At 58.5% G+C, this 21112-nt stretch overlaps 1 protein-coding gene across 5 annotated transcripts in view; it reads left to right on the top strand.

The window, feature by feature from the left end:
- Sbno2 (strawberry notch homolog 2) overlaps positions 1-21112 on the top strand; it is a 45639-nt gene that overhangs the window by 19590 nt on the left and 4937 nt on the right. For 4 of the 5 annotated variants that reach the window (XM_021641815.2, XM_021641816.2, XM_021641818.2 and 1 more), the window contains exons 4-18: positions 709-820; positions 10888-11049; positions 13487-13570; positions 13782-13878; positions 14067-14221; positions 14314-14447; positions 14523-14613; positions 14695-14838; positions 15853-15970; positions 16354-16459; positions 16724-16877; positions 18939-19115; positions 19262-19359; positions 19824-19909; positions 20737-20928. In XM_021641815.2, coding sequence (XP_021497490.1) covers positions 709-820; positions 10888-11049; positions 13487-13570; positions 13782-13878; positions 14067-14221; positions 14314-14447; positions 14523-14613; positions 14695-14838; positions 15853-15970; positions 16354-16459; positions 16724-16877; positions 18939-19115; positions 19262-19359; positions 19824-19909; positions 20737-20928 — 1910 coding nt within the window. Of the gene's footprint in view, positions 1-708; positions 821-7092; positions 8011-10887; positions 11050-13486; positions 13571-13781; positions 13879-14066; positions 14222-14313; positions 14448-14522; positions 14614-14694; positions 14839-15852; positions 15971-16353; positions 16460-16723; positions 16878-18938; positions 19116-19261; positions 19360-19823; positions 19910-20736; positions 20929-21112 lie in introns of those variants that run through there. The other variant, XM_021641821.2, reaches the window with a different exon arrangement.

The following is a 21112-nucleotide window of genomic DNA, read 5'->3' as shown; positions in this document are numbered from 1 at the left end:
CGGCCACGCCCTGCTCTGTGGGGTACAGGTCCTCACCTGCACAGCAAATGCTCTTCTGCACAGAGCTGTCTCCCCAGTGCAGGCTCTGGAATTTATTATGTAAACTCAGCCCTTACCAGGTGCATGCAGCCGTCATGTTTGTCTTAGGAAATTCTCCAGGTAAGAGGTAGAAGCCTAAGATGGCCACTGCCTCTCTGCTCTGGGAACCAAGGAGGACAAGGAGTTGGAGCCCTGAGAGGAGAGGCTCTGGGACCTCCTTTTCTGCCCTTCCGAGTTCCCTTGAGCCTACCCCCAGGGTCAGCACAGCTCACTGAGTCTGGCCCTCCTCACCTTAGAGTGTCATTACTCAGGTGGGAGAGAGGCAGCCATGACAAGACTGGCATCCGTTCTGGTCCCAGCCTTCTCCTCACTCTTCTTGGCCACTGAGGAGCAGGACAGGGAGATGGACAGGGAGGGACTCGGAGTCTTAGGGTATGATTGTCCATCCTGTCTTGGTGCAGAGCTGAGGGGCAGGTTGGTGGACTGTTTCAAGCCTGGTCCAGGATGTTCTCAGCTGTGTGTCTGAAGTGCCTGGGCCAGACCGTGGCTGCTCAGCGTGGCTGGCAAAGCCACGTGGTTGAGCTCCCATGAGTTGTGAGGAGTACTGGGATCCTCTGTCTCCCTCACCTCACCCAGCCCCATGGTGACGATCCTGACTTCTTCTTGCAGACAGTTCGTGGGCTCCACCCCATTCCTTGGTGGCCAGTCCTGCCCTGAAACCAGCTATCCCACCCCAGCCAGCGTCCCCAGCTTCTTCTCCAAAAGCAGCGACTTTCCTCAGGTAACAGTCTTCCTTGCGCCCACTGCACAGGGCTCTTAGCTGTTGCTGTGGCCACTGGTTTTCAACAGGGCTGACTGGCACAGGGATTCGAGGCCACTCTGGGCAGGGAGGATCAAGGCCAGGCTGGCCTTGGCATCGTGGGATTGAGATCTGCTGTCACTGGCCTTTGGCACTTCGCCTCGGGGTTGTGGGGTTGTGTCTGGAGGTGACTTTTTCACAGCCTGGGAGCTTTATGAGGAAGGCTAAAGGCTGCCAGGGGCTGGGGCCCGCTGGTAGAGCGTCCTCACTGGCTGCCATGGTGTCTTCTGCCTGCACTGTGGCAGGACCTCCCTGCAGGCCCTACACAAGTGCCCGTGCCCTGTGCAGCCTGTGTGGCAGAAAAGCTCACCCGCAGAGCCCAGGAAAGAGTTTGAATCCCATTCCCTGTGGGACACCAAAGCAGCTGCTCCACCGGCCCCCTCACTGCCACTCAGGGACTTATGCCAGCCAGCTGTCCCAGAGGTGTCTGCTCAGTAACAGGCAATGGCTCACGCCTCTGTGTGAAGAGGCTCCTCAGACCACAACAAGGAAACCAGCCCAGCCTATCAGCCCCTTTCTGGCTGCCTCCTCTGTCTTTCTGTCTTTGCCTCTGTGTGTCTGTCTTTGTGTCAGTCGGGATTCTAAAGGAATAGAACTAATGAACGAATATACAAGATACAGTGTATGTCATACACAGGGGAGATATACAGGCACACGTGGCCATTCGGCAGAGTGGCTTGTGGCAGGCTGTGGTCTGGAGTCCGTCTGTGGCTCTCTCCCATAGTCTCTCAGTCCAGGAAGCTGGGTGTCTCAGCAGTCCCGATCCAGAGCTGGAGTCCTGGCGGATTCCTAGGGAGCGCTGCTCTTCGGTCTGCACTGGAATCCTGAACAAGTAGGTTCTAACACGAGCGAAGGAATGCCTCCGCAGCAGGGTAGATGAACCCGCCAGCGAGAGTGAGGGCAAGCAGGCAGAAAGCAAAAGCTTCCTCCTCCACGCCCTTTTGTGTGGGCTGCCACCGGACGGTGTGGCCCAGGTTTAGGGTGGTCCAGTCAAGAGACTCCCACAAGTGTACCCAGCTGCTTGGGCTGGTTGATTCCAGATGTCAAGCTGGCAACCAAGATCAGCTATCACACTCTGTCTCTGTATGTCTCCCTGTCTCTACCCTCTGTCTTTGTGTCTATCTGTCTCTATCTCTCTTCTGATGCCAGAGGCCCACTCCTGCCTCCCTGTGGTCAAAACTCCACGAGGTGAGCCACCCCCTTGCTCTGCCAGCGGTGCTCGTGTGGGCTGCTTGTATGAACCCCATTTGTCCCCACACATCTGACGACACGGCGGCTAGCTGTTACCTCTCATCAGTGGCTGGCCGTTTCCATCCAGTGGGTGAGCATTTACTGAGCACTTGCTGATTGTGTGTCTTGCACACATGGACCCCAGAATGCTTTGGAGGTGCCCACCCTCATGCCTGTGCCCTGTCCACAAAAGGTTGGATCCAGGGGACTCTGTTAAAACTGGCAGTGGGGCCCAAGCTCATCACCTGCTTCCACGCCCCCCATCTCCCCAGGCCACAGATGGCCTCTAATTCCAAGAAGGAGCCAGACCTAAGCCAAGCCTCACAGCAGGGCAGAAGGAGTGGCTTCAGTAAGGACCCCGAGCTAGGGGCCTCTCCCTGAGGCAGACAGCGAGAGTCAGAGCTTACGAGATGCCGCGCTGCCAGCCCCGAGCAGGGAGGAGGGCTGCAAGCCCGCTGGAGATGCTGCCCCACCTGCCTGCGTGTAGTCTCTGCCTTGCAGGTGGCAGGATTCACACTGGCTTCAGGACACAGTTTCCCAGTTTGTTCCTGTGGCAAGAAAAGCAGACACCCCAACCCTCATGTGGCCTCTGTGCTCTGTGGACATGTCCCCTACCACAGTGTGAACCAGGAGTCAGAACGGAAAACCCACCTCTGCTTGGACAGAAGCTGGGAACTAAACATGAGCCCCTGAGCTTCCTGGCAGAAGAAGCAAAAAGAGAAAAGAGATGAGCCACGTGCCTTATGCCTACAAGGAGAAAGCCTGTGAAGGTCTTCCCATCCTCACTCACACTCTGGGAGCCAGGCAGGAGGATGGAGAGTTTGAGGTGTTCCTGGGCTACACCTTGAGAGTCTATCTCAAAGCAACAAAAAAACTACAACAGAAAGAGAAATAGAAGAGACCAAATGTTATCTGAGACTGTCCCTTCCCCATGGGTAGGAGCCTCCTGTGCTCAAGGCAGCTTGGAAGATGCCTCTGATGTCTGCTGCCTTCTGCTCAGGCCCTGTGCTCAGCCTCCTCATCCCTCTGCTATGAGCTGTGGGGTCCCCTCCCCTGACAGCATTTCCCATGATGCTGCTTATCTCTGAGACCTGGGCCCCCAGCAGCTGCTGACTGGACCCGCCACGTCACACACTGGTCACATTGGGCTCCCACCAAGTGTCTTGAGTGCCTGACAGTCCCCCTGGAGCCCTGCCTTCCTTTTCAGCCAGTCCCAGTCCTCGACCGTCTGCTTCTCCCAGGAAAGGGCTCGGTGCATCCCTGCTCGGCCTTCCTTCTCTAGGCGGCACGGAGCCCCTACCCCATGGGCTCCCATACCCCTGCGTGGTGACCGGAACAGCTCCACGGGCCCCTGTGGGAATAGCGCACCCTGGGCTGTACAGGTGCGTGGCTACTCGACACCTGGTTTTGTCTCCATTCTTGAGTTTTTTTTAGTTGAGACATCATGTGACTCCCAAGCTCCCATGTCACCCATCCCATGAACCACCATCTCTCCCTCCTCAGTCCCCAGCACCCAAGAATCCTTTTCCTGTCTCTGGAGTCCCCTGCTCTGGACATTTCCTGTATGGAGCCCCACACTGTGTGGCCTCTTGCGTCTGGGCCTCTGGCGATGTCTTCAAGCCCCTCCACACTGTGGCCTGTCATTACCTCTCATGGCTGAGCAATACTCCACGTGTGTGTTGTCCGCTCATCTGCAGGAACTTGATTATCCATTTGACCATCGTGGATGACAAGCGTTTTCGTGGGGATTTGATACTGTGGTTCAGGGGTGCATCCCGAGGAGCGTGGGTGTGGCTGGAGACTGCAGCCAGAGCTGTCAGCCTTTGAGTACTGGGGGTTTACACATAGTTGGCTCTTAACTTGGGAGGGCAGGTGTTTCATGCTGGGGCAGAGCCTGGGTCAGATGGGAGCGAGGGGGGCCGGAGGCCTGGGGGAGGGCCTGCCATCTAGAACCACCTGCCCCTCTTCTGCGTTCTCCTCAGGCCTCTTCTGGGCTGTACCCCTCCTGGACCGCTTGGGTGTCCTCAGCATTCCCAGTCCCCCCATCAAGCTGTGTGTCTTCCCTGAAGCCCCCTGGGTAGATGCAAAGCCGTACAGACCCCACATTCTTGGCCGTGGTCCCGCCACTCATTACCCCTAGCCCCTGTACAGGGAGGGTAGCCTGCAGGAGCCCTGTGTGCACAGGTAGGCCGCACCCCAGGCCCCCCGCTTCCCTCAAGGCTGTGTGTCCCGTAAAGCGCTCACTTGGCCAGCTGCTGGGAAGCTAGATGAGCTCACGCTCAGGAAGGAGCGCTGCTGCCTCCCGCCCCGCAGCGCAGCGCATCGCATCGACTGCTCTGCAAATGCTAGCGGGGATCAGAGGTCTGGCCACTGCCTGCGCAACGGCTTACCGGCATCAGGGAGAGGAGGGCCAGAGAGGGGCGCTAGATTACAGGAAGCCACACCGGCGGCGGCTGTAGCTGCTCCCGGCTTGTAGAGACGTGGGCTGTGGGTTGTGGGGACCCTGCGTGTCGAGATCCACTGTGGCCTGGGCTGCCTGTGCGCAGGACTGTGAGCCACAGGCCACGGCTCGTGGAGAGGCAAGGGTGGGCAGGGCAGCGGGGCCTGCAGCCCAAACCATTAAGAACCGTCTCTCCCAGCTGGGGAGCCTGCTGGCCCAGGGGGTCTTCACAGTGCCTCCCTGGGCACTCCCACTGTCCCAGGCACCCCTTACCTCTGAGGCTGTCTCCAGCCTGTTGTGTCAGGGCTCCTCCTGTGTCTGTCCCTCCATGTCATAGGGACAGCTGTGGTGGGGAAAAATTCACCGTGACCCTGCAGAACCTCACAGTAGCCCAGTATTTCTGTAAGGACTGTGTTGCTAGGAGCCAGGGCCAGACACAGCCTGTTCTAACAGGAGTGTTGTGTTGTGTCATATTGTATGTTTTTCTTGAGATAGGGTCTCTGTAGTGCAGGCTAGCCCTGAACTTATTATGTAGCTGAGGATGATCTTGAACTCCTGGTCTTCTCAGCTCCACCCCCATGTCTAGTTTCCGTGGTGCCCTGTGATGAAGCTCTGCACTCTGAGCACGCGCTCTGCCCACCAAGCCTGCACCAGCTCCTGCGTTCTCCTTTCTCTTTCTCTTTGGTTGGTTTTGCTTTGTTTTGGTTTTTTGAGATAGGACTCTACATGTCCCTTACTTTCCTAGAACTTATTATGTAGATCAGGCTGGCCTTGAACTCACAGAAATCTGTCTCATAAGTGTTGAGACTAAAGGTGTGTGCCACCAGGCCTGGCTTATCTCATTATGAAGCCCAGGCTGTTTTGACCTTGTGACAGGGCTCCTGCCTCAGCCTCCTGAGTGTTGGGATCACATGAGCCACCATGTCACTGTAGCAGCTGGGATGAGCTGCTGGCTGCCTTCTGCCATCCAGGCCAGCCCTGCTTCTCTGCCCTGGGGTCCCCTATGTTAGGCTAGCAGTCCTCCCTGTCCTGTTCTGTCCCCTGCGTGGTACAGGAAACTCCGCTGTTCCCAGCCTGGCCATACAGTCCTTCACCAGGTGGACAGGAGGATGGGCAACCAAGGCAAAAGGAGACACAGTGGGGAGTTGAACCTAAGGTCAGATGGTTCAGGCTCTCCTTCCCACCCCACTGCCTCTACCAGGTCCAAAGACAAAGTTGCTGGTGGTCCCATAACCTGTCCATGCCCTCGGGCTAGCTCTGTCACTCCTGGCCACCACTAGGCTTTGTGCCCTAGCCTGCCCTGTCCATCAGGATGACGTAATGCCTTCTGCTGCTGAAGTCCTCGGGTCCCTCTTTCCCATGTTCCTAGTTCTCCCTCCTCCCAGGCTGACTCTCAGAGAGCTCCCAGCCAGTCTTCCTGGCTCCTAGAGTTCCCTTCCCATCTCGTGCCTGGCCTCCAGGGGCTGGGAGGGGCAGAATCACCCACAGCTATGGTCAGAGACCCCTCCCCCCACACCCTGAGTGCTTTCTCCTTATACCCACCTGACTCTGACCCCTGGGAGCACCCCAGGCCCGGTGTCCTCACTGTTGGGGAGTGTCGAGGCTTTGGCTTTTCATATTAGTTCCTCCAGTCTTTGTCTACCCCCACCCCCAAGACAGGGTTTCTCTGTGTAGCCCCGGCTGTCCTGGAGCTCACTCTGTAGACCAGGCTGGCCTGCAGTCCACAGAGGGCTGAGATGAGATGTGTTCCACCAGCGCTGGGCCCTTGGTTCTTGGGATTCCCATAGCTGTAAAGATTGTCCTTTCAAAGTCCACTCAGCACCTACGGGAGGATCAGGAGCTGGAGGTTAGCCTCGACTGCATAGACTATATTTATGGATGCAGGCATCCCTCACCTCTATGTAGTTCTAGAACATTCTGTCTCTCAAAGAAAGGTGTACCCATCCCATCCCCAGCCCTTGTAGCCCACGCCGTGAGCGGGCCTGTGTCTGGCTGTTTCTGAGCACTGTGACCTTATGGTTCCTCTACACTGCCCTGCTGGAGCCTCTCTTGTGTTCGTGGCTGTGTGATACTCCTGTCTGAGGACAAGGCATGCTTCGTGCGCCGGTGGACACCACTGTTTCCTTCTTTGGTGCTGTGATTCACTGCTGTGGGTGCTCCTAGTTTTCCCACAAGTATTTGGAAATGTGTTTGTGAGGTTAGATCTGAGCCAGCACTCTGCTGTCTGAGAAGCTGCTTCCCCAGAGGCCTCGGGCTTCAGCTCCCCACACCCTCACCAGCAGTTGGCATTGTTGGCTTTGACTTAGCTGTTCTTGGAGGTGGCATCCTGCTCAGATTTCTGTTGTGAGTTTTTTGACATAAGGTCTTGCAGTGTAGCCCAGGCTATACTCACAATCCCCCTGGCTCAGCCTCTGAAGGGCTGTTTCGGCAAGGATGCACCACAATGCCCGGCTTCACTGTGCTGATTGGAATTGACAGGTTGCTCCGTGCTGTGCCTGTCTGCAGTACGAGGGCTCTTGGGAGGATGAGGGGCTGGGAGATGGGTTTGCTCTGGCTGCTCCTGGATGGGATCCTGCTGGCCTGGGCTCCTCAGCCTCTGACACTGTGTGGCCTTCCTCCTGGTGTACCTCACCCTACAGCAGGAGAAGCCGCAGCTCCCAGGCAGCCACAGCTGTAGCCCTGTGGGGGGCCACGCCACTGTGCTGCACTCCTGCCCGCCCACAGCAGAAGTGGCTCCTGCTTTGTGGCCCTGGGGTCTGTCCTCAGCATCCCAGCCCCTGTGGGGACACCAGGAATGAACATTTGTGGCCCTGGGATGAGGAAACTGGAGGATGTGGTTTAGTGAAGGGTTAGGGAGCCCCAGTTCATCTTAAGGGAAGAACAGAAGGGTACCCAGGCTTTACTTCCCCTAGCCCAGCTTCTCACGATTGTGCCTACAGCCCCTGTTCTTTGTGATCCCCTGGGGGAGGGGCTGGCACACAGCACGGAGCCCTGGGCTTCAGCAGTCCCAGGGAAACTGAGGCTTTGTCTTTTGCCCCCATGGGATGCCCCAGAGGAGTGGGGTCAGACCAGGCGCTGGGCCCCGGCAGGGTGCGCCGCCTGCCTGCCGTTGTTGACAGCCCTTCTGGGCCGATCCGCCCCCTACAGTAATTCTCCGAGCTCTGCCAGTAACTGCCCTGACTTACCAGGCAGGCATCATTTCCTGAAACCCAGCCCAGCCTTAGGGGAAGTCGGGAGCCGGTGACTAACCCTCATGCAAATGGGGTCGGCAAGATCGGTAGGCGCTGCGGACTCTGAGCCGCTGAGCCTTTGGCCACCGTGGTCATGAGGCTGGCGCTCCCCGGCTGTGCTTCCAGGGGGACACGGAGGCCACTGCTCAGCGCCCCGCACCCCGACAATGTCGCAGCTGCGCTTCTGGCTGCAGTTCGCCGCGCTCAACAAGGTAACCAGCCTGGGACCAGCAGGGCCACCCAGAGCCACCTGTGGCGCCCCTGAGCTCCCACAGGTGGCAGAGCGGTGTCGAGGGACGCCCCCAGCTCTGGCCACTCTGTACTTTTCTTGGCAAGTTACAGTGAACATGCCAGATTTTTTTAAGCTAGAGAGTTGGGACTCGGGGTAGTGGCTGCATGAGGTTGACTGTGGGGAGGAGCCACAGGTGCAGGCAGCCCAGCTGCCCTCTGTGCTGGGGGAGGGCTGAGGTGAGGGTGTCCTCAGCCCAGGAGGGACTGTAGTGAACTCCAAAGGGCAAGACTCAGTCTCTGCCAGGTCTGGTAGGACGGGCAGAGCAGGGAACCCACCTTGCCTCTGGTCCTCCAGTCCAGGAGGAGTTGGGGTATTTGTGTTTCTGTGGGTCCTTTCTGGGTTTGTCTTCCTGGGCTGGGGAGGTGTCTGCTGTGTGACTTCAGAGGCCTGGGAAGATTTAGGGCTAGTTCCTGCCGATTCCCCCACCCCCACTCCCAGCAGGGCTGCTTCAGATACTGCAGCCTTAACCATAGTAGGGACCCTCCCAACCTCCTCATGTGCCACCCAACAAGGTATAGATCTTAGAAGGGCCTCACCGGGACCCCATCCTTAGAGCCTCCTGCAGGGGAGGCCCAGAGCACCCAGGGGACCAGGCACCTAGCTGTGGCCTTTCCCATGAAGGGCGCCTCACCAGTGTGGGTCAGTGTAAATTAGCTGAGTCCCGAAGTGTCTTGTGTATTGGCACTCAGGTGAGCAGGGTCAGGCCTGGGTATTCCGGAAGCCCTGTGTCCAGATGAAGTACCCCACCCCACCCCCGTGCCCATGGGTGGAGGTGGTGTCAAGACATTTATTCCTCGCTGGCTTTGTTGATAGAAGTTTTAGACTGGTGTGGAAGGTGCCAGGCAAGGCACTTTCCTGCCACCCTGGCACTGGAGGTGGAGATAGGAGGATTGGGGGTTCAAGGCCATCCTGGGCAATATAGCAAGTTTGAGGTCAGCCTGAGCAATGTGAGAGTGCCTCAGAAAATTAGAGTTCCAGAGTAGCCCCGTGTAGCCCTCAGGGCCTCACTTCCCATCCCTGCTTCATACCCATCACACTGATGAGGAGCTTTCCACAACCACACAACCAGAGTGGCCTGCCTCAGTTTCCCCTCACTTTCTTCCTCCGTCTGCGACCCCTTAGGAAATGGGCCATCCTGTCCCCTCAGGTAGCTTCCTGGGGCCAGCCTTAGCTGGCATTGTCCCCATCTGGGCTGAGGCCACTGTAAGAGCCACAGCTCCTGAGCGTCCCGGGGAAAGTGGTGACAGAACAGGATTGGAGCTGCTCTTGCCAGTGGCTTTGCTAAGCCTTGGTCTCCTCAGTGTGGGCCTTGTGATCCACTGACTAGCTAGGGCCACTGTGGGAGTGTGCTGGGCACCTTGCTCATGGGTCCTCAGGAGCCCTGAGACGTGCAAACCCAATGCCCCAGGGCTACGTTCTCCTAGGGGATTTTCTCACCGTGCTGGAGAGCAAGGATCTCAAGGCTGTCCCAAAAAGGGTTGAGACTGGGTGCTGTGCTGGGGACAGGGCGCGAGCTGTGGCTGTCCAAGCCTACACCCAGCACATGATGGGGACACAGGCTCTCGAGAGCCCATGGTGCCCTTTCCTGCCCTGAATACAGGCTGCCACCTCCACAGTGTTGTTGTAGGGCCCTGGGAGGTGAGGGTTGTAAAACCCAGCCCCACGGCATCCCGTGTCACTCAGGGTTCCCCAGGAAGCCACCAGGTGCCCAGCCAATTGACTCCCCTCTCCTGAGTGAAAGCAGATGACCCTGACCGGCCTCAGCCAAGGGGTCAGCACCTGCAGCTGTCCCCATGCCAGTACTGGGCCAGGACCAGGACTCTTGAGTCTATGGAGACAAGCCCTGAAGAGCAGTGGCAAAGCAGGCTGGGGCGGCTCAGAGCCACACTCAGGCCTTCTGTCCCTCCCGACCTAGCCTTCCTGTGCCCTGGGGCAGAGAGAGAGCGCTAACCTGGGCTGAGCAGGTTCAGGGACAGCCCCTCCCCCAGGGCAGTCCATCCTCCAAGGGTTCCTCCCAGGTAGAGCACCCTCGGAGTGCTCTGTCAAGGCCGGGGACAGAAAGCGTAAATGGGGCTCTGCAGCAGGTCCCCTGGCCCCAAGGGCAGGTGTCAGCAGGACCCTCAGTTTCCTGCCACTGGACTGCCATGCTGGGGCTGGTGGCTCATCTGGACCGCAGGGCACAGGGAGGCAGTGGTTCTGCCTAAGCCCCGGCCTTCAGGGTGGTCACCGAGCCGCGATCCCTTGTCTGGCAGGGTGGGGCAGGGGACCCCCACCTGCAGGGCGCTCTCAGGCGGAGGCGGGATTCCTGACTGGCTGGCTGGCATGGTGGCTCACACCTTGGGAGGCTGAGGGAGTAGGAATGCCGTGAATTTGAGTCTAGCCTGGGCTGCTGAGTAGACAGGTGTATGTTTATTAAGTTTTATTCATATTCCATCTGGTTCACTCATTTAAACTGTACATTTCTGTGGTTTTGATGTATTCACAGCTGTGTATTTATGACTTTTAGAACATTCCATCCCATCCCCACTATCATCACCCAGCCCTCCCACCCCTGGAACCCCTACATCCCCTTGCCATCACTGAGGTCCTGTTTCTGGCCCAGAGTCCACACTGTGTGGCCTCATGTGTCTTGCTGTCACTGAGCACCATGTCCTGGGTCACTGCATGCTGTGCTGTGTGTGGGACGTCACTCTTCTTGGCTGTGTAATACTCCACTCACTGTGTAGCACAACACATTGTTGCTTGCCTGGACGCGCACACATGGCCAGCCACTGCCTCACCTGTGCCTGTCCCCTAGGACCCCTCATTCCTTGAGGACCTCTCCAATGTCTCCATCTTCTCTTCGTCTGTGGATTCCCTGTCCGACATCCCAGATACACCTGACTTCCCGCAGGCCGACAGCCTCAACGAGGTGCCTACCATCTGGGACGTCAGCACCACCTCAACCTCGCACGACAAGGTCAGCGCCCGTGTGTGGCACCTCCAGGGCCGCCCTGGTGATACGGGGTAGAGCAGGGGCCTGGCCAGAGCTTGGGAATGATGACAGCAGCATGCTCAGGCCTGGGTTATAAGGGGTCCTGGACCCCAGAGGCTGGCCAGCCAACCCCACAGCCCTAGAGGCCTGCCGCACAACCGAGGTCCCCTCGGGCCCCCTGCTGGGAACCCAGGTGAAACCTAGAGAGAAATGAAAAGCAGCTTGAGTTTATTTTCCTTGGTTTCTTTTTTAGTGTCCGAGCCAGGGTCCCACAGAGCCCAGTCTAGTCTCAACTTTGTTCTGTAGTCAAGGTTAACCTTGAACTCCTGATCCCAACCATCTCAGCCTACCGAGCACTGGGTGAAGGTGTGTGCCAGCACGTCCAACATCAAAGGCAATTTGGCTTATCAATTCTTACCCCAGGAACTCTGGCCTCAGTGGACCCCAGGCAGTGTCGGGAGACAGACACTGTGACCAGTGCAGGGAGGGGCAGCTCCTGGCCCGGGGTGGGCGATAGTGACCCTGCTGAGCGCCCTGCAGGCCCCACGACGCCTCCCAGGGAGCACCTGGCCTCGCGTTCAGGCTGAGGGAACATGTGGCTGATGGTTTAATGCCGGGTCTGTTCCCTGACCCCATGAGACCACAGGAAGCACCACAGTGAGGCAAGCAGAGTCTCTGGGAACCCTGGCTCCCAGGACCGACCTGTGTCCCTCCCTGCACACACAGCAGGCGAATGTGCAGCACAGGCTTCGGGGTGTGCAGGACTCCAGCCTAGAGGGATCTTAGCCAGAAGTGTTGCCCCCAAGAGGACACTAATAACGTCTGGGAGCCATGGATGGTTCTCCTGACCGCGGGGGTTCCTGGTGTGCCCAGAGCTCATGGAGCCTGACCTGGTCCCTGATCGCAGCAATGCAAGGCACCCCAGTCCAGGCCTCTCCAAGGTCTTCCAGATGAAGCTCCTAGACCTTGAGAGTGTAAGTTAGGAATGCATCCAGGAGCCTCCAGGGGGAGACCTTGATGCCCTACACTCCAAGCTAAGGCCCAGTTGGCACAGGGCCAGCAGGACAGGGGCCCCTGTGTACCCCACCCCACCCCCTGCTGTGTGGAGCCTCAAGGCCTGTTCCTCCTGAGATCAAGGCCACAGGGTCCTGCCCACCCCGTCCAGGGCCCCAGGCTGCCGGGACCAAGCTCCATATCTGAAACCCAACACCCTTTGCTGCCCCGGCCCGGAACATGACTCAGCCTTCCAGGAACCTCCACAGGCTGTTTGGGTTTTTGTTAATTTAAGAAAGAAAAAAAGAGAGAGAGAGCAAGAAGGCAGGAGGGCTGAGTGTGGACTTGCAACCTTCCCAAGCTTCCGCTGGCTTTCAACATCCCTGGCCCTGTTCCCAGCAGAACAAGGGCCTTGCGACAGTGACGGTCCCAGAGTGCCCTAAAGACTCGTGTCCTCCCTTAGGGTTCTGCGTCTCAAGTGAGCTAAGCAGAGGCCTGGGCTCCTTGAGTAGAGCCTTCTCCTGGCTCCACGGAGCCCTGGCTTCCATCCCCTGGGCCACGTGGGCTAGGTGCGCTGTGTATGTCACCAGGGGCCCAGGAGACAGAGGCAGGAGGATCGGGAGTTCAGGGTCATCCTTGGCTACAAAGGAAGTTTGAGGCCAGCCTGGGCTACCTGAGCCCGTCTGAAGAAAAAGGGGGTACGCAGGCTCTGTTCACAGCACCTACATGGTAGATAACAACCATGTATAACTCTGGTTTAGGGGTCCAGCACCTTCTTCTGGCCTCCACAGGCACTGCGTTCACACAGTGCGCTTTACACGCATAGAAGGAAAACAGCCATACACGTAAAATAAATAAATCTTTAAAATATATCCATATAGCTTTAGGTTGAGGAGTTGATAATCAGTTTGCGCAGGAGCGACCTGTACCCTGCTGTGGCCACAGACTCAGCCCACCGGCCAGGCCACACCATTTGTCCAGACCAGGGTCAGCGCCTGTGGCTGGTATTCCGTCTCTGCTGTGTGACATTTGGAGTCCAGTCACAGTGTGGGGGACATTCTCACCTGACCACCCACAAAGGAACCTTTGCCCTGGGGAGATCTTGAGATCCCACCACAGGTGGCGGCCGCCCTCAGCTACTGGGTACTCAGTCACTCCCGAGGACATTTGCCCAGCCCTCAGGGCCCAAGTCTGCATGCCAGGACTGGCTGGCTGGCTCTTGTCCACTTTTCCCTGGACCAGGGGCTACCATCTTATAGTCTCTCATGTGCCAGAGGGACACAGCTGTTCGCAGCCCACCCTGCCAGGGCCTGCCGAGTCCAGGTTGAGGGGGGCAGGGCTCTCACCCCTGAAAATGAGCAGTCCCTGCCTAGGATACAGACGCTGGCATGAGAGGCCGTGGCTTACACGCTACCCTGCTGTCCCCTAGCTGTTCCTGCCTAGTGGGCCATTTTCAGCTCTCGAAGACCCGGCGACCTCACTCCCCAGCACCCCACTTCTCGTCAGCTACCAGGTAACCTGGAAAGCCGGGGTATTTCCTGGGGATCTAGAGAGAGGCTCCAAAGGCATGTCCAGTGTGCTGGGCCCTGGGAGGCCTGGATGCCGGGCTGCCCTGCCCGTTATACACCTGGAAAAGTTGAGGCCCCACTTAGAGGTAAGGGTGGGGTCTCCATTCCCACAGCAGGGTGCTGGGGCCCTGCAGTGTGGACTGTCGCTCCCTACAGTCACACAGCCAGCCTGAGGAGGAGGAGGCAGAGGAAGAGGAGGAGGCTGAAGAACTGGGCCACGCCGAGACCTATGCCGACTATGTCCCATCCAAGTGTAAGTGTCGGGGCCAGGGCAGGATGGAGATGCCCTGGGAAGACAAGATTCTCGCACCCACAGCGTGGCGGCATCGGGAGTGGGGTGGTCTGTGCACGGTGGCTGGCCGGCAGGATCCTACCAGTCACTTCCAGTAGCCTGCTACTTCCCTTGTCCTGGGCCAACTCTGCCCTCTGTCCCCTCACCAGCCAAGATTGGGAAGCAGCACCCAGACCGCGTGGTGGAGACCAGCACACTGTCCAGCGTTCCCCCCCCAGACATCACCTACACCCTGGCCCTACCTGTCTCAGACAAGGGCACCCTGTCTGCCTTACAGCTGGAAGCCATCACCTATGCCTGCCAGGTAGCTGGCCCTGCCCCACCCCGCCCACCATGCTCATAAGGAGGGCACCAGGCATCCCGGGCCTGACCTGACGAATCTCTGCTCACCCACAGCAACACGAGGTTCTGTTGCCCAGTGGGCAGCGTGCTGGTTTCCTAATTGGGGATGGGGCCGGCGTGGGCAAGGGCCGCACAGTGGCTGGCATCATAGTGGAGAACTACCTGCGTGGCCGGAAGAAGGCTCTGTGGTGAGCTCCTTGCCTAATGGAGCGGGTAGGTGGGGTAGGGCAGGGAGTGGGGCTCCTGACCAGGCCTTTCCCCAGGTTCAGTGCCTCCAATGACCTCAAGTATGACGCAGAACGGGACCTGAGAGACATCGAGGCCCCGGGCATTTTGGTGCACGCCCTCAGCAAGGTAGGCAGGCACAGACAGCGGCTGAATGCAGAGGCAGGGGAGTGCCCCTGAACACAGACCCATGGCTGAATCTGTCCACAGATCAAGTACGGCGACAACACTACCTCAGAGGGTGTCCTTTTTGCCACCTACTCTGCCCTTATTGGAGAAAGCCAGGCGGGCGGGCAGCACCGCACGCGCCTGCGCCAGATCCTGCAGTGGTGTGGGGAGACCTTCGACGGCGTGGTATCCTGTGGCCGTGGTGGCTGGGTGGACCGAGCGGAGAAGGCCAGAGCCCAAGGGCTAAGCCTGTACTGGGTGGCTGCTGAGTGTGTGGGAGGGGTCCAAGACTGAGGCCTTGGCGCTCCCGGACCAGCTAGGAGCCCCAGCACCGCTGAGAGCCGTGCTGATGCTGGGCTGAGCACAATGCAGGACCTGCAAGCCTGCCCTGTTGCCTGCACCTCCTGGTCGCGCCCGAGCAAGCCCGTGGGCGACCAGATACCCTCTAGTGTGAGAAGTGACTGGAAGGCAGTGGCTGCCACACGCTGAAGGTGACAGTGCGGGACAAACTGGTCCCGCTGGAGCTCCTCGGTGTGGGCAGCCTAAAGACCCAGGGCATCCACTGCTGGCCCTACAGGGTGTGCCCGGGGCCCGCAGGGCCTGCCCTGCTGTGGGGAGAGACCCTAGCCAGTGTTTTCTTGCTGTCTTTCTCCTGTTGGTCTTGAGATAGTCTTTCCATGTAGTCTAAGTTGACGCCTCCACTTAGTGCCTTTTTTGTTGTGTTTTTTTTTTTTTTTTTTTTTTTTTTTGAGACAGGGTTTCTCAGTTTAGTCTTGGCTATCCTAGATTCACTTTGTACACCACGCTGGCCTTGAACTCACAGATCCGCCTGCCTCTGCCTCCCTGAGTCCTGGGATTACAGACATGCGCCACCGCACCCAGCTCCTTACTTTTTCTTTTTCTTAATTTAGACAGGGTCTCTCAGCTATAGCAGGCAGGCACTAGGCCTGAGGATGAAGCCCAGAGCTTCATGCCTGCTAAGCAAGCACACCTGCCACTGAGCCCCCATGCCCCACCCCCAGCACCTTTCTAACACCTACCAGCTATTGAGGGTCCCAGATCCCAAGCTCCCACATCCTCCCAGTTGACAGATACAGCCCCCATGCCCACGCTCTGCAGTCCCCTCTGCGGAGGAGTGGGATATTTGACTAGGGACAGCTTCCGTCCTTGTGGAACATTCCTTAACCCAGCGTACCCCAGATTGTGTTTGATGAGTGCCACAAGGCCAAGAACGCCAGCTCCACCAAGATGGGCAAGGCTGTGCTGGACCTACAGAGCAAGCTGCCCCAGGCCAGGGTCGTGTACGCCAGCGCCACAGGTGGGACATGGGACAGCAGCCGACCAGGGTGGGCGACCCCGTCACCTGTGTGGCCTGTTAGTGCTGTCACCTACACAGGAGGGACAGCAGTGGGGCCTGAGCTGCCAGCCGTGCACGGAGTTTGGACCTGTGCCTTGTTTCTGCTTGGCCCCTGGGGCAAACGTGGAGCTTGCTGTCTCTAAGCCAGCCTCTCCTCTGCTGAGAGCCTCTGGCTGAGCTTGCGGGTGCCCTGGACATGTTCCCCAGAGCCTCAGTTCCCCTCCCTTGGCCCCCAGGCCTCCTGGGCCTATGACCCTGTACCCCACTCAGCCTCCACATGACCCGGGCCACTTCCCAGCTGTGTCTTGAGTTGCCGGCCTCAGGCCCCCGCTTCCAACCACCAGGTGCCTCTGAACCTCGCAACATGATCTACATGAGCCGCCTGGGCATCTGGGGTGAGGGCACACCCTTCCGGACCTTCGAGGAGTTCCTGCATGCCATTGAGAAGAGGTGAGCCCCACGCTGCCTGGGGGGGGCTCCCCACCAGACATCCAGAGGGCCGGTTTCTCCCCAGCACCACCTGTCCCCTCAGTCAGATGAGCCCCTCCCCTCTCACGGTCTCTCTGCTGCACTGTTCTCTAGCCACACAAATCTTCCCCAGGCCAGGCGCAGCCTTCACCCTCACAGCCCAGGCCTGTGCAGAAGTTCACCTCCTGCTCTTTGCATCCTGTACCCTAGTGGGACACAGTGCTCAAAGGCCCTGTCTGTCTGCAGGGGAGTGGGCGCCATGGAGCTTGTGGCCATGGACATGAAGGTCAGCGGCATGTACATCGCACGCCAGCTCAGCTTCTCGGGGGTGACGTTCCGCATTGAGGAGATCCCACTGTCCCCCGCCTTCGAGCAGGTCTACAACCGGGCCGCCCGGCTGGTAAGTTGGGGTGACTGTCTGCAGGAACCCTGATTTTCCTCCTCATCTGTGTCACACTGTGTGCGCTCTATGGCAGGGAGCAGATGATTCCCGGGCTCAGGCAGGAGCATCCATCCGCCTGAGGCAATTCTTCGTGTTTTTTTCCACTTTTACTTTGTGTGTGTGTGTGTGTGTGTATGTGTGTGTGTTTTCTTTTCTATTCTTTTTGGTTTTTTAAGGCAGGATTTCTCTGTTTCTGTGTCTGTTCTGGAACTCACTCTGTAGACCAGGCTGGCCTTGAACTTATAGAGATCTGTCTGCCGGGACTAAAGGTGTGTGTCATTACCTCCTGGCTACTTTTGAAAAAAACAAAACAAAGCAAAACGATTTACTTATTCTTATTTTTAGGCATTGGTGGGGTTTTTGCCTGTATGTATGTCTCTGTGAGAGGTCAGATCTCCTGGAACTAGAGTTGCAAACATTTGTGAGCTGCTGTGTGGGTGCTGGGAATTGAACCTGGGTCCTCTGGAAGAGCAGCTCTTCATCCTTCATCACTTTTATTTTTGAGATTTTTTTTTTTTTTTTTTTTTTTTTTTTTTTTTGGTTGAGACAGGGTTTCTCTGAGTAGCCCTGTCTGTCTTGGACTTACTCTCTAGCTCAGGCTGGCCTTCCAACTCACCGCAGTCCACCTGCCTCTGCCTCCCTGAGCGCTGGGATTAAAGGTGTGCACCAGCACTTCTGGCCGAGATTATCTTAACGCACTGTAACTCACCTGGTTTCTGCATGGAGGATTCACACCTGTGACACTAGCAGTCCCACCCCCACTTGCTAGGACTCCCAGGCATGTCGCCCTAGATGGTGACCTGGAGCCAGTGACCATGTCCAGCCTCCAGGCGGCTGTGGCCCTGTATGGATGTATGGACAGGGTCCACACTGGCTCAGCAGTAGGCCCTTGACCCTGGCCCACGCTGACCTCCCAAGTACTAAATGACGTTGCCCCCAGCTTGTCTAGTGTGTGCAGAGCCCTGGGTTTGGGTCCCACAGCACAAAACAGGAAAGAACAAACTGGATGATGACCCACTGCTGCCACCCAGGCCTTCAGGGGCCGTGGGCCAGCCTGAGCTACATGGAAACCTCTGTCTCCAAACGGGGGTTGGAGAGGGGGGTCAGCAGGTGAGAGCACGGGCTGCTCTTCCAGAGGACCCGGGATCAATGCCCAGCACCCACTGGCAGCTCACAGCCAGCTGTAGCTCCAGTTCCGGGGATCCGATACCCTCACACAGACAGACAGGCAAAACACCAGTGCACATCAAATAAAAAAATATTTTTAAAATTACAAAAAAGGCCACAATGCATGGTCCTGGCAGAGCCATGCTGTGATGAGCAGCCCTCCAGGACTGCAGGGACACCGGAGTGCCTGGCCTGAGGCCTCCAAGGAGCATTCTTTGTCCTTCAGGCCCAGCCAGCCTCACCCAGGACAAACTGTCCCCAGAGGACCCTAGAGCATGTCAGAGGACAGGCATGGCTCTCCTGACGGGGAGCTCCTGGCAAGGACTGTAGAGAGGCCAGGGACACGGCTCAGAGCCTTGCAGAGCCCAGGACGCCCCACAGAGAGACCTGTGCCCACAATCCCTTGAGTCCCGCTGCCCTGTGGAAACGTTGAAACTGGGAGTGGGGTGCATGCTTGCCATCCCAGCACTTGGGAGGCGGAGGCAGGAGGGTCAGAAATTGAAGGGCGTTGTTGGCTACATGTCCAGCCTGGGAGAGATGATGCACGCCCTCTCGGGAGCCCCTCCCCAGAAGAGGGAGGTGCTTTGTCAGACATCCAGCATCCACCTATCAGTGCCCAGGAGGCTGAAGCAAAGGGTTCAAGGCCAGCCTAGGCTACATGAGACTCTTAATCAAATAACAAGAAAAACAGCCCTCCTCACACACACACCCCTTTTTGAGCAGTTCTTTGACGGCTTTGCATGTGTAGTGTGTTTTGACCGTGTTCATCCTGCCCTGTGCATCCTCCCCCCCACCGCCTCTGCTGCTGCCAAAGACAGGCTGGCCGGCTCAGCACAGGCCTTGCTCTTGCAGTGGGCCGAGGCGCTGAGCGTGTTCCAGCAGGCAGCCGACTGGATCGGCCTGGAGTCTCGCAAGTCCCTATGGGGTCAGTTCTGGTCGGCACACCAGCGCTTCTTCAAGTACCTGTGCATTGCAGCCAAGGTGCACCGGCTAGTGGAGCTGGCCCAGCTGGAGCTGAGCCGTGACAAGGTGAGGGGCCGCTGACCCCTGCCGCCTCCCCTCAGATTTGGGGGATGGCCGCCGCCGCTGCCCGGGGACCGAGCAGGGTCTCTGGGGTACATGGGCAGGATGGGACAGTCACCCCGGAGCCTGGCTCAGACGCCGCTTCCCTGCAGTGCGTGGTCATCGGGCTGCAGTCCACAGGTGAGGCGCGGACCCGAGAGGTGCTGGCCGAGAACGAGGGGCAGCTGCACTGCTTCGTCTCCGCAGCAGAGTGAGTGCTGGGGAGGGGGTGGGGCACTGGGACAGGGTGATGAGGGACGGGGCACAGAACACGCTGGGGGCAGCCCCTGCCGTGCAGCTCCCTGGGGCCTCACCTTGCCCCTCCGCACCTGGGGAAAAGCCGCCAGGGCAGGACCAGATGGGAGTCCTGTGGGCGACCCCTGGGTCTGGAGGGCACATTCTGGGGTCTCAAAAGGAGACTTTGGATCATTGCCCATACATGGGGTGGTGCCGTTTCAGCACAGCGCCATGGGGCCCTCAGGCCTGGCATTGTGGCCCCCCAGGCCTCAAGTCCCTCTCAAGAGCCACCCCAGTGCGCCCCAGTGAGGCTCCTTCCCGCCTTGTCCTGCCAGAGTCCCCAGCCTGGGAGCCATTGGGTCCTGCCCGCCACCCCCTCCCTGAGCTGCATGGCCACGGGCCACCCTTTTGCTGAGCCCTCTTCCTTCTCCCTTGCAGAGGCGTCTTCCTGTCCCTGATTCAGAAGCACTTCCCTTCCACCAGGAGGAGGCGTGACCGTGACCGGGCAGGAAGGAAGAGGAAACGTAAGCCCCCCAGCTCCTCCCCTGCTTTGTGCTCTCTACTTCGCACCCCTGCTCCAGAGCTACCTGGAGCCTGTCCCCACTCTAGTGGCCTGCACGTGAACACCACGGACAGCGAAAGTGTGTGGCACTGGCCACGTCCCTTCAGGGTGTTCAGACAAGCAAAGGCCTGGGCCAAGATCCCAGCAGGCTCCAGCCTCAGACCACCTGGGGACCAGCCCCCACTAGCCGAGGCCCTGGGGACCCCAGTGACACGGCAGATCCCAGCTGCAGCCCCACTCTTGGCAGGTGCTGTACAGGCCCTGCTTCTCAGCCGCGTATGCTGACTTAAGGACTGTCCTGTGCCCGAGGGCTCTAGGTAGGCGTGTAGCCTCCTGCCTTCCAAAGCCAGGCCCAGAGAACCCAAAGATTCACCTACAGACACAGCCAGGCACGAAGGACAGCACAGGGCACCTGCACTCCATAGTCCCCCAAACACACACAGGACCTCTCACCCTCCCCACATCTGTCAGACTGTTACATGAGGACCCTGGACCTTGAGGCTCTGACTTCCTCTTTCCTACCGCTGGGGTCCAGGCATGGAGCCTATGGCTGAGGGTGGAGACACGGTACTCCAGTTCCCCTCACCCTCAGAAGTAGGGCTGGCGGAAGTACAGAACACACCAGAACGGCAAGAAGCCGGCCTGGTCCCACACAGTCCCCGGGTCCCTCCTCACCCGAGGGTAACCCCCTGCCAGCCTCAGTGCCTCTCACCCTCAGCCCTAACCCCAGCCTCACCTGCTTCCGCAGCCGCAACAACCCCCACAAGCTGACCCGTGACTTCCCTGCAGGGCGGCCTCGGGGTCGCAGCGCCAAGGCTCCCAGACTGGCACTGGAGCCAGCAGGAGTTATCCGCATCAGTGACGGCAGCAGCACCGACTCGGATGCTGGCCTAGAGAGCGACTTCAATTCGTCCCCAGAGTCCCTGGTAGATGATGATGTCGTCATTGTGGATGCCCCAACGCTCCCCATAGATGACCGAGGTGAGCGCCTGTCATCCAGCCAGACTCCAGGTAGCCCACACAGCCACGTGAGGCCCTCTCCCCACCATGTATCCGTGTTACGGATGGGGAAACTGAGTCTCACACCCAAGGTCAAGACCATGCTATTAAACACAGCAGAGTGGGGCCTGTTGTACCCAGGGGCCTCCATTCCTCTGCTGTGACT

The sequence above is a fragment of the Meriones unguiculatus genome, chromosome 17, assembly GCF_030254825.1.
Source record: "Meriones unguiculatus strain TT.TT164.6M chromosome 17, Bangor_MerUng_6.1, whole genome shotgun sequence".
Taxonomy (NCBI): Eukaryota; Metazoa; Chordata; class Mammalia; order Rodentia; family Muridae; genus Meriones; species Meriones unguiculatus.
Note: the sequence above shows the minus strand (reverse complement) of the source record. Positions and strands in the feature narration are given on the sequence as shown.